We start from the raw sequence: 12,196 nt of genomic DNA on the forward strand, positions 1-12,196 counted from the left end.
TGGTGTATGCAGCTGAGTATTTACGTTTTTCCTACTGAGCAAAGATAAGAAAAATGCAGGTGACTTTAATGTGTAAAAACTACCTTTTAGTGCTAGCGCTAGAGGGAAAAAGAAATTACTGGCTCAAGCCAATCCTGTACTTGATAACTAAGCTGTATAGTCCATAGCTTGGCTTCAGCCCTGTTTTGAATCTCTTTTTGGACTTTTCTTGAGTGGACTGTTTAGGGCTGCTTCAGTAGTGCAGTTGTTGCATTTTTAAGCATAGTCTAGAAGGTTTTAAAATGTTTCTGGTCCTTTTTTTTTTTTCTTTTCCACTTTATGTTGCTTAAAGCTTTATGGCCAGGTTTTCTCATCCTCAGCATTACTGACATTTGAAGCTGGATACTTCTTTGTGGTGGGGGCTGTCCTGTGCCTTGTAGGATGGTTACAGCATCCCTCGCCTCGTCTCCCTTAGATGCCAATAGCATTTCCCCCACCGTGATAACCAAAAGTGTTTTCAGACATTGCCAAGTGTCTCCTAGAGAGCAAAATTACTCTCTGTTGAGAACTGCAGTGTTATGGTATTTGCACAAAAACTGACAAGCCAATGGGAATATACCCATTCTATTGGTAGTTGTAAAAAATTAATCCAGTTATAGCAGCTGTATTTCTGGAAATTTTTTCCATATTAACACTTGCTTTCTGAGGTGGTATCTTTTTTTTTCCTCCCAGTGCATTACACTGAAAAATCGCCGATTAATTCACTTAAATTGAAGACTAAGCCAATCATGTCATTTGGGTAATAGTTGACCAACTCTGCCCCTTTCTCTGTCAGGGAAAGCCTCTAATTTAGTAAGCAATACTGTATCCTTTTGTCAAGTACATTACCACTCCTATTAGCAGTAGAGCAATTGAGACAGAGCAAGGTTAAAAGGTCACCAAGCTATTACATGGTAGAGTTAAGTTATGAATTGTAGCCTGTCTGGTTTAGAGTCTTCACTTTACTAGTCTCCATAACAGCAATTCTTCCAGTGTGGTCCATGGGGCCCTGGGAGTCTCCCCTGAAAGGGCAGACTATTTTCACAGTAACACACACTTTATTTGCCATTTCATTATGTCAACATTTGCACTGATAGTACAAAAGCAAAGATGAGTAAAACTGTTGGCATCTTAGTATACAGTAGTTAACTGTATTCACTGCCATGCACTTAAAATGTTTGAAGAAGCAAAAAAATTATTAATTACATTAAATTTCAACCCTTAAATACATGTGGTCTTTCTCATGTCACTGTGACAATATGAGAAGATGCATAATCCACTTACATCACATATAGCATTTGATAGTTGTCTCAAAAAAAAGTGTGTATAAGATTAAACAGTGAATTAACCCCCTTTTTTTCATGGAATACCATGAGAGATAAACTCTGGTTTTCAGCCTTGGGTATTTGGTGATGTTTTCCCAAAATGACTGAAGTAAACGTAGCACTTTAAGGAAAACAACTTAAAGTATTTGTTGCCAATTGATAAAATATAGGTTTCAAGCAAAAATTAGCATTTTTGAAGACTTATATCTGCCACTGTGAGCTTGACAAATGTGACTCTTTTCTATTATGAATTATGTCAACATTTGAAAGATCTGTATAACTCAGTGAACCAGTATTTTCCAAATGACTAATGCATGATAATAGAAAATCATGCATGGGTAAAAGATACATTCAAAGTGCAAGATAGACTAACAGATTTCAGTGTAACAATCAAAAGTTCATTGATAACAGTTTTGGATTCCACATTGCAATACTAAAATCTTTAAAAAGCTAAATTGTCAAATGTTGGTGTAGTATCAACAAAAGGAAATCTATAATTACCTGAACTTAAGTTTCTGGAGGACCATTAACCTTCTGCAAGCTCACAGGGAAGACTGTAGCACTTCTCTTTCCCTGAGATCCTCCAGAAAGGAAGAAGAAAAGATAATCCTTGGGGGTAGGGTAGAAACCTATTGTGTGATGATCACAAGTATGTAACAATGCTTTATATAACTCTAATATATATAATCCACACAAACCCCCTAAAATGGCACTAATAAGGGAATAGACTCAAAGAAGTTAAGTCAGCTAGCCACTGTCACAGCTATTAGAGCACTGGAGCTAGGATTTGAACCCAGATTTGTCTGTATGTAAAGCTGATTCTCTTTGTAATAGTACTGAGACACAAGAGGCGGCTACAAAATACTCTGATACTCCTTCCTAGACCAGAGTTTCAAGGTTTGTTATCATTTGTAGCATGATACTGGATCCTCACAGTGCCTGCCTTTCATTCAGGTGCCAGGAAACATCTGCCTGAATGAATGGGTGTAATTTACCTGCACATTTTACATGCTTCTCAAGGTGTGTGATTAACTCATAATCCATCCATGACTTTCACCCGTAATCCTCCTTGTGGCAATTGCTTTGCTTGCGAGAAAATTAAGTAGACATATCTAGCTTTATGCATGGTTTTCTCTCTCTGAACTCTAACATTAAAGCTCAGCTTCAGGAATTATTCAGTTTCTACTACATTTGCCATTCTGATTGGGAACCACCAGCATTCAGGTACTCACCTGGAACAAGGCATTTTGTTCCAAGGGTTCTTCACTTAAAAGCAAGCACCCTAGCAATAGTTCATAATGGAACTTTTTAACATTCTCAGAATGTTTGGCATAGCTGTGAACACACATTGAGCAATCAATAACTATTACAGATAATGATGCCCTTAAGACCAGGACATTTAGCTTTCCCATTCAAAGGGGGTGAAATATGCACTCTTACTATAGTGTACTTTTGGTTCCTTCTGCCATGTATCCTTATCCTTAATAAAAGATGTCAATTTCATATAGTTTTCTCTTGAGTTCTGACTGTTTTATTGTACCCTAGCCCTTTTAACAATATCAAACTTGCAACTGAATACCATTTAGCATTCATCCATTTTTTCCAGTGGTGTTCAATATAGGCCATCTTAGTCCTCCTATTTGTATGACAAAAATTGATTTTTTTCACCGATATCTGTGGTACATCTGGCAGCTTTCCATGTACTCAGTTCTTATCAGATGTAGCCCAGAATGACTGCCTGAAGGGATGCCAAAAGCCTGATTAAGATTCCAGATTTTTAGCTACTGTATTATCAATCCATTTGTTCATTTCAGTTTTACTTTCCCTTGTCATCTGTAGCTTACAGTTGAGTGGCCTAAACATGTTTTGCATATATTCCAATATTTAAGAATTTGGGAAATACGGTCCTAGGATTTAGAGTTAATACCACCTTCCACTTATATAATACTCACAAAATCTTCAGTGTTTCTGAAAAAGAAAAAGGAACATGAACATGTATTGAAGCAGGAACTTGTAGTAGATTTTCTATGTGTTATCTTATTGTCACAACACACACACAGGTGATATCCTTCCCAGTTTACTGATGAGGAAACACAGGGGTCAAACTGGTAGATACCTATCCAAGGTAACAGAAGCTGTGAAGTGGTACAGCTGGGATCTAAAACATGTCAACTTCACCATAGATAGGTCATACCTGCCACGGCCTGTATGACCACATCCAGGGGTGATGACATCATTTTCACAGGGTTGTTGAGAGCTAAAACTACAAAGTACTACAAACTATTATTTAAAATATAAATACATACTATATATGCATATGTGTGTATATATAATTCCTTGGGGAAACATTTCAGAATACCGTCCTAACCTTTAAACAATGCACTCATTTTCTGTAAACTAATATACAGACAACTGGTTGGTCCCTAAAAATAGCTGTCAGGTGACAGAGATTGGCTGAGCAAGAATAGGAGTATCTTCAGAATAGAAGCCAGAGAGGTTTTTGCTTCCCCAACACATTGTTGCACCATTCCCTGTTCCAGGACCTTCCTACTTCTCTGTAAAACTCTGGCCCAAAGCAGCTCCTCTACATTAGTCACAAGTTTCCATTAATCAGGGTAGCCTGTGCTGGACCTACAGCAGAAGTCATTTCAGGTTTTTCTCTTCTGTTACAGGCTTTCAACATGTAGTCAGTCCACTCACCCAAATCTAGCAGGGAATCAATGCCTTGTAATACGGAAGCATCTAGAAATTCTTCTTAACAGTGTTCAGAGAACAATGTGAAACCCTGGGGCCTTTTCCCAGAATTCGGGTGGTGGGAATGCTGTCCTGGTGACTAAGGCTGTTAGGTAAGCAGACAGTTGGCAAGATTCAGGAAGCTTCATTTGAGGACAGAATTTAGGGGGAGCATTTGAATTTACTGGCTTAATTACTTAAGGGAACATTTATAAAAGAAATTGTCATTCTACAGTTATTACCTTTTAACTTTTATTCCTAAAGAGAACAATAGCAACAAAATATGTTACTTGGTAAATGTAATTCATAACCAGACTGATAACTAGAAAAAATTTTTGTTACTTTGCTCTGTGAATTAGTTTAAATATATTTGTAATTGAAATTTACTACTGTTATTGGCTGAAATAAAAGAAAGATAATAAAGGATAACAGAGACAACTAACACCCAATTTAAGTTTATTTCTAAGTGCCATCTCTTTTAGAGAAAAGGCAAATTAAGAAAAGTTTAGAGAGAGGTACTAGTATGTTTATGAACTTGTATAGATGATAAGCAAAACAGACTTTAGTATGTAGAATTCCAGAATCAACAGGTTGCCAGCATCCATGTTTTTGAAGATTTGCTTAAGAACACAACCAAAAATTGAATAGGCAGTCTCTAATTATAAGCAGAAGGCTACAAAATCATTTTAGCTGCATAATACAGTTCTAGTTCTAAAGTCAACACGTAAGAGGAAAATTCCTTAGGAAGATACAACATTGAAAACCATTGTATCATGTAATATGAAATGCAATAATTAATTTTTCCTCCAGTAATAAAAAGATCACTGTTTCGTTGGTTTATAAAAATACATCTTTATCAGCAAATGTGGCAAAATGTTAAGAATTGGTGAATATTGGTAAAAAGTATATATCTATTGTACAATTCTTTCAACTTTTCTTTGAGATTGAAAATTTTTAAAACAACAAATTATCTTTTAAACACCTAGTAATCACTAGACCGGCACTCTTTGTGGTGAGAAAATGAAAAATGTTAGAGACTAGACTAGTAAAAGAAGCAGATTCACATTTCTATCTTTTTCTTCAGGCCAAAGAGTCATAGAGTGGAGTGGGCAGAATGGAACTCACTTTTGAAAGCCTAGTGCTTTGTCCAGTCTTACTACAAGCCAGACAGGAAGGTTATAGAAATGTTTCTGGATCAGTCTTGTCTGAGTCATATGAAATTGTGGTTTCAGCCAAGATGATATTAGGAATTGAGAGACATGGGACAAAACTTTTAAGATTGTAAAAACATTTTGACTCTAATGGGAAACATGGGTAGAATTGTAACGACACTTGATTGAATTTTAAAAGATGCCTGTATAAGATCTTAAATTAGGAAAAAAATTATGTCCTAAGCAATTAAAGGCATAGGAGGCATCTTTTTAGGATGATGGAAATATCCTCTCTCCTGATTGTGATAGTAGTTATGTGACTATTTAACGAAAGCCATAAATTATAGATTTAGAAAACAGTCAGTGTTATTGTGTATGACACCTTAATAAAGGTGATTATAAAAATAAACAAATCCTAAGCATCTAAAAAAAAAAAAAAAAAAAAAAAAAAACGAAGTGAACCAGAACCACACCATTCTATTTTGGAGACACTTCAAAAGAAATGACCTCATTCTTAATTTTGTTTAAAGAAGAATATAACATGATTTGAATATATTTAGATAGGATATTTTAGTGCCTGCTAGCACTTGAAGCCAGAGTTCAGTGTGCGCATTCTGACTATGAAGTGAGAAGCTAAGAGAACTGTATTTTGATATTTCTTTGACAGTTAAATCATAACACTGTTCTTCCCCTTCTTTAGCCCCAGCATGAGACCAGATGTAAGCTCTCCTCCATCCAGCTCCTCAACAGCAACAACAGGACCACCTCCGAAACTCTGCCTGGTGTGCTCTGATGAAGCATCAGGATGTCATTATGGAGTCTTAACTTGTGGAAGCTGTAAAGTTTTCTTCAAAAGAGCAGTGGAAGGTAGTGTGTGTTTTGAAGAGTTTTATTTTTCCTCTACTTGGTTTTCATTTCTCAGGGTGGATTTTGAAATTTCCATTATATGCAAAGCCCATGAAGGCTAAATATCAGTTAAGAGGGGAGAGGAGGGTGACTTCTAGGTCCTCTAATGTGCAGTAAATTATTTAAAACAACAACACAAAAAGATCTAGAATGAAATAGAAAAGTATAAGTTGATGCCTGGGAGTTTGGTCAGGGAGCATAAGGTAACACTATAAGAAAGTACTATCATACGAAATGATGGTGTTAAGTTTGGGCATAACATAATGTTCATTGCGTAGAAATATGGGCTTTAACTTCCATAAGCTAATAGATTTCAAAGTCAACACCTATACTGGCCTGGCAAAAATGTGAGACACAGTGAGAACTGCGACAGGAAAAAAAAAGACATTCATTTCATTTCTTATTCATTTTTTTTCTATTAAGCCAGGGCACTGTGCTAAGTGGTATAAATACCAATAAGACCTGATCCTTACCCTCTGGGAAGTCACACTCCACTGAAGTGAAAGATGAGTTAACAGTGACAAGGTGCAGAGATTATAATTCGGAGGAGGGAGAGAGAAACTCGGCCTGAGGAGGTCAGGAAAGGTATTTTAGAGAAAGTGATTTCACTATATAAATGTTGTATTAATATAAATCTTACTTTGTTATGGATTCAGACTGCTGACAGGGCAACAGCATTATCTTCCTAAAGGAGAAATTCATTCCACAGCAAACCTATTAGAAGAGAGTCTAAAATTTCCTAATATTACCAGTGACTCCTCTTGGAAAAAAAATAGTCATATAATTTAGTTATTTCTAAAGTTTGAAAGCAGTGTGGCCTAAAGGTGTGATTATATTAATTTTTTAAGAAACATATTTATTATTCATTCATTGTATGAGGATTATTTGTCTCATGTTGTGTTTGCATATCCATGAGAGTTAGATGAGTCATTTTCTTTTGTTTTACTTTTTAATACATTAGCAAATTATAAAATTACTCATATTACACCACAGAGGTTACAAGGATGCCAGCTTTGGCCAGTGTAGTAGTCCCACCTATTGATTAGAGTCAAAAGTAAAGCCCAGCCCTGCCTAGTGCAATGCTCCTAATAAAGTGGATGTTATTTAACACATACGCAAAAGACGGAAGCATCTTCGTGTCCTCACTTTACTACTCGCTTTCTTAACTGCCTAAGTATTTCCATGATATAAATGCAGTGATAATAGTAAGACAGTCCCTGACTTAACGATTTTTCAACTTTTATGATGGTGGGAAAGTGATATGCATTCAGTATGCTCCTTGACTTACAGTGGGGTTGCCTCCAGGTAAACCCATTGTGAATTGAAAATATCTTAAATCGAAAAATGCACTATTAACTTATAATGGGTTTATCTGGATGTAACTTTGTCTTAAAGAGCATCTGTACTGTATGTAATAAATACTGACAAACTGATTTTTGAAGGTGAATTTCACAATGAAGCCTTAAATATGGCTATTAAAAATGTTTACTTTCCTCCATTTGAATTAAAATTGTTCTTTAAAACAGTACAAATTCAGATGCTTATAGAGACCAACTATGTGTCATTTTGGCTAAATGTAATACAGTTGTGGGGAGGAGGGCACGTGTTAGTATTAGAGAGTGCACACATGCCCTACCTAAAAGCATCCAAGTGCAATTAGAACAGAAAACAAAGCTAAACATACCTCCCTTATAGAAGACCAGTTCAGGCCATATACCCTCTGTGCTTAATCCCTGCTTTAAAATTAAATTCCTATACTGTTTTTAGGTAAAATTTAATTGACTATTAGCTATACTATTAAATGTTTGTTATTTAAGTATTTAAGTGAAGTATGATGGTGAGATTACATGATTAATAAGAAAGGTTAAATTGTAGAGTATGTTAAGTTTTTGCTCTGTTTCTTCCTTTATTTGGATTTTAATGTTCTCAAAAAGCCCTTTACAGCTCTAAAATTCTGCAGTCCTTTGATAACCTAGCTCAGCAATTCTTCTGTTTTTCTATCCAGACACAATAGAAATATGCCTTAAAGCCCAGATACATATTTTAGAACACTTTCTTAAACAATTATAAAGATGCAACTTGTATTATTTACATCATACACTTAGGACTCCATTCTTAATACCTCCTAGAATTATAGGTTATCCCTCAAAATTGGCATAGTATAATATGGTTATTAGCAAGTTGTTGCACTTTATTTGGAGCTTTGCACTAGGCAGGGGTGGGCTTTACTTTTGCCTCTAATCAATAGGTGGGACTACTACACTGGCCAAAGCTGGCATCCTTGCGGTCTCTGTGGAGTAACGTGAGTAGTGTTATAATTTACATCCCCCATAACAAATGATCCAAGAGAGTATGTGATCAATGCAGCATAACTACTCTCTTTTATTACCTGATTTCACACGTAACATGCCATCACTTCTGCCGTATTTTATTGGCCACATAGACCAATCCTGGTGAAGGACGAAAAGGGACTACACAAGACCCTGCATTCAAGGAGGCAGAGATCACTGGGGGCCATCTTGGGAGGCTGGCTACCACACCTACCATAAATAGAAAACCAGAATTACTTGCCAAAAATAGATTTTAACCACACAAATAAATACCATGTAAACAAAATAATGTCACAAAATTTCAGCTGACTTGAAGACTCATCTTTCTATTAGATAGAAAGGGAACTTACCAAGTAGTAGAAGACATAGGAACTCCAAAATAAGATGTCTCATTGTCTTATCAGAAGGGTTGTCAGGAAAATGGGCTGGGCACTGTGGCTCACACCTATTATCCCAGCAGTTTGGGAGGCCAAGATGGGAGGATTGCTTGAGACCTGGAGTTTGAGACCAGCTGGAGCAATATAACAATATCCTGTCTATACAGGAAAAAAAAAAAAAATTATCCAGGCATCGTGCCTGTAGTCTCAGCTACTTAGGAAGCTAAAGCAGGAGATTCAGGCTGCAGTGAGCTATGACACACCACTGTACTCCAGCCTAGGCAACATAGCAAGGACTTGTCTAAAAATAAATAAACAAATAAATGAGTCAAGGAATGAATGAATGGATTGACAGGAAATGACTATTAGCTGTACGTGGCCATGTGTTGTGAAATAGTGAATACTAGTTAAAACTCCTCATTTTATAGATAAGAAACATATAGATAGACGTGTCCAACTTCATGCTAATAACCACAAAGGGCTATTTTTATCTTATGAAGGTACAGTGCCTCTGATCCTATAGCTCAGAGTCTTAGCTGCACAAAAGACATACCTGGGGCCGGGCATGGTGGCTCACACCTATGATCCCAGCACTTTGGGAGGCCGAGGCGGGTGGATCACAAGGTCAGGAGATCGAGACCATCCTGGCTAACACAGTGAAACCGTCTCTACTAAAAATACAAAAAATTAGCCAGGCGTGGTGGCGGGCGCCTGTAGTCCCAGCTACTCGGGAGGCTGAGGCAGGAGAATGGCGTGAACCCAGGAGGTGGAGCTTGCAGTGAGCCGAGATGACGCCACTGCACTCCAGTCTGGGAGACACAGTGAGACTCCATCCCAAAAAAAAAAAAAAAAAGACATACCTGGGATACAGAAATCAATATTGGCATAATGTGCACATCCTGACATTTCAGTTGGATATAAACAAAACTTTGGAATTTTTCATTATAAGTGGGTGATTTTTTTTCTATTTTTTTCTTCTGGTAACTGTGGGACAATGATTTAGAGATTCCTTATAAGGTATAACTTTTTTGTATTATAACTGCTTCAACAATGGATGTATCCATTGATCCTACTTTTGCTTTATAGGAGATAGAATTGGGTTAGTGCTTCCATTTTGCATCCAAGTAAAGAAGCTGGGAAACTTATAGAGTACAAAAAGAAATTGAAACAGCTGGTACAGATATTTGGCATTGGAGAGCAGCTCTGAACAAAGGTGAATTATAGTCCAGTCGTCAATTTTGTGGCCTATTCTTTACAAAGAATTGAACCTGATACAGTTAACCATCTTCCCCAAACTATTATGTGTTTAAAACACAATCTGTCAGCCAGGCACGGTGGCTCATGCTTGTAATCCTAGCACATTGGGAAGCTGAGGCGGGTGGATCATGAGGTCATGAGATCGAGACAATCCTGGCTAACATGGTGAAACCTTGTCTCTACTAAAAATACAAAAAGTAGCCAGGCATGGTGGTACGCACCTGTAATCCCAGCTACTTCAGGAGGCTGAGGCAGGAGAATCGCTTGAACCCGGGAGGCAGAGGTTGCAGTGAGCTGAGATCATGCCACTAAACTACTACACTCCCAGCCTGGGCGACAGAGCAAGACTCCATCTCAAAAAAAAAAAAACCACAATCTATCAAACTGTTTAAAACACAGTTTGTCAAAAAAGTAGTTACCCTTGTTGGGTACTGGCTAGAATTGGGCAGAAAGGGGGCTTGTTGGGGTACTGTTCTGTTTCTTGATCTGTTAACCTGATTACATAAAGGTTCTTGGTTTGTAAAAATTTATTAAGTGGTTCACTGATGATTTGTGTACTTTTTTAAATATGTGAATACTGCAGTAAGGTTTTTTATTGCACTGTTTTCAGTTTGTTGAACAGAAAAAGGGAGACTCTTTTTGTTGTTGTTTGATCTCTCGACCTCATAATGGCAATGTGGGCAAGAACACTTCCCTAATCAATACCTGTGGGTGCCTTGGTTACATTCCACCGGAAACAAAAACAGATAGAGGCTCTCCATAAAAAATATCTTTGAAGACCTGTGAAACTTTAATAGTGCCTTTTATTCCATATAGGACAGCACAATTACCTATGTGCTGGAAGGAATGATTGCATCATCGATAAAATTCGAAGAAAAAACTGCCCAGCATGCCGCTATCGAAAATGTCTTCAGGCTGGAATGAACCTGGAAGGTAATGTAAATATCTGAAAGCAATTGTTTGTCTCTGTAGCTTATAAAAATTTATCATTTTACGTTTGAAGATACAAGGAAGCAGATGTAATAATGTAGTCAGTTCAGTATATATATGCTTGACTAGCATAATGTTACTGCCCAATAAAAATGGGAACTTTTTTTCATGAGTGTGTCATATTCTGTTTATCCACTAGTTCTTACACACACTGAATTCAGTACAGCCAGACTATATACGAAGAAAGGAAATTATGTAATAATGAAACTTATACAACATGCAGCAACTTGATTATTCTTACTCCTTTTTTCAACCTCAAAACTATTCCCTAAGGTTGGGAATGTTTCTGTTTCATACATATTTACATGTCCATTTTTCTGTTTGCCTTTTAAAAGCACACCTTTTACTTGGAGATCTATGTTTTATTACAGATCTTCAAAGGGGGTGTGGGGAAAAAAATCCTCAAGGAAGAACTGGATGGGTTTTGTTTTGGTTTTCAAGTAAAGAAGAAACCTGGGCCGGGCGCAGTGGCTCACACCTGTAATCCCAGCACTTTGGGAGACCAAGGCAGGCAGATCATGAGGTCAAGAGATCGAGACCATCCTGGCTAACATGGTGAAACCTTGTCTCTACTAAAAATACAAAAATTAGCTGGGCATGGTGGCGTGCACCTGTAATCCCAGCTACTCAGGAGGCTGAGGCAGGAGAATTGCTTGAACCCGGGAGGCAGAGGTTGCAGTGAGCCGAGATCATGTCATTGCACTCCAGCTTGGCGACAGAGCAAGACTCTGTCCCAGGGGGAGAAAAAAAAAAAGAAACCTGAAACTAGTTATAAGTTCGAGTTTCATATCCCTGTTTATATAACAAGTTGTATAATTAACACTGATCTCAGCATTAAAAAATTTTCCTCTGAAAAAAGTTTGGAATTCTGCTGTGGTTGAAATTGCAAGTTCTGTGAAGGTAGTGTGATCTAATAACACATAGGCTTAGTATTTATTGTGAGATTAGCACTTTTATTCAACAAATACACACCAGCGAGGCAGTAACTAGATATAAAATGAGTAAAATGGTGCCTGTATTCAAGCAGTTTACTGGCTAGTTAGGTTGCAGAATCAGTCACAAAATAGCATGGCACACCATAGAGAGCATAAGGCCACAGGAACAAGAGG

At 37.3% G+C, this 12,196-nt stretch overlaps 1 protein-coding gene across 3 annotated transcripts in view; it reads left to right on the forward strand.

Annotated features, from left to right (window-relative positions):
- Positions 1-12,196, forward strand: part of NR3C1 (nuclear receptor subfamily 3 group C member 1) — a 456,865-nt gene that overhangs the window by 413,687 nt on the left and 30,982 nt on the right. For 2 of the 3 annotated variants that reach the window (XM_050794919.1, XM_050794920.1), the window contains 2 exons: positions 5,928-6,097; positions 10,914-11,030. In XM_050794919.1, the coding sequence (XP_050650876.1) occupies positions 5,928-6,097; positions 10,914-11,030 (287 nt within the window). The remainder of the gene's footprint in view (positions 1-5,927; positions 6,098-10,913; positions 11,031-12,196) is intronic. The other variant, XM_050794921.1, reaches the window with a different exon arrangement.

The sequence above is a fragment of the Macaca thibetana genome, chromosome 6 (genome assembly GCF_024542745.1).
Source record: "Macaca thibetana thibetana isolate TM-01 chromosome 6, ASM2454274v1, whole genome shotgun sequence".
Classification (NCBI taxonomy): domain Eukaryota; kingdom Metazoa; phylum Chordata; class Mammalia; order Primates; family Cercopithecidae; genus Macaca; species Macaca thibetana.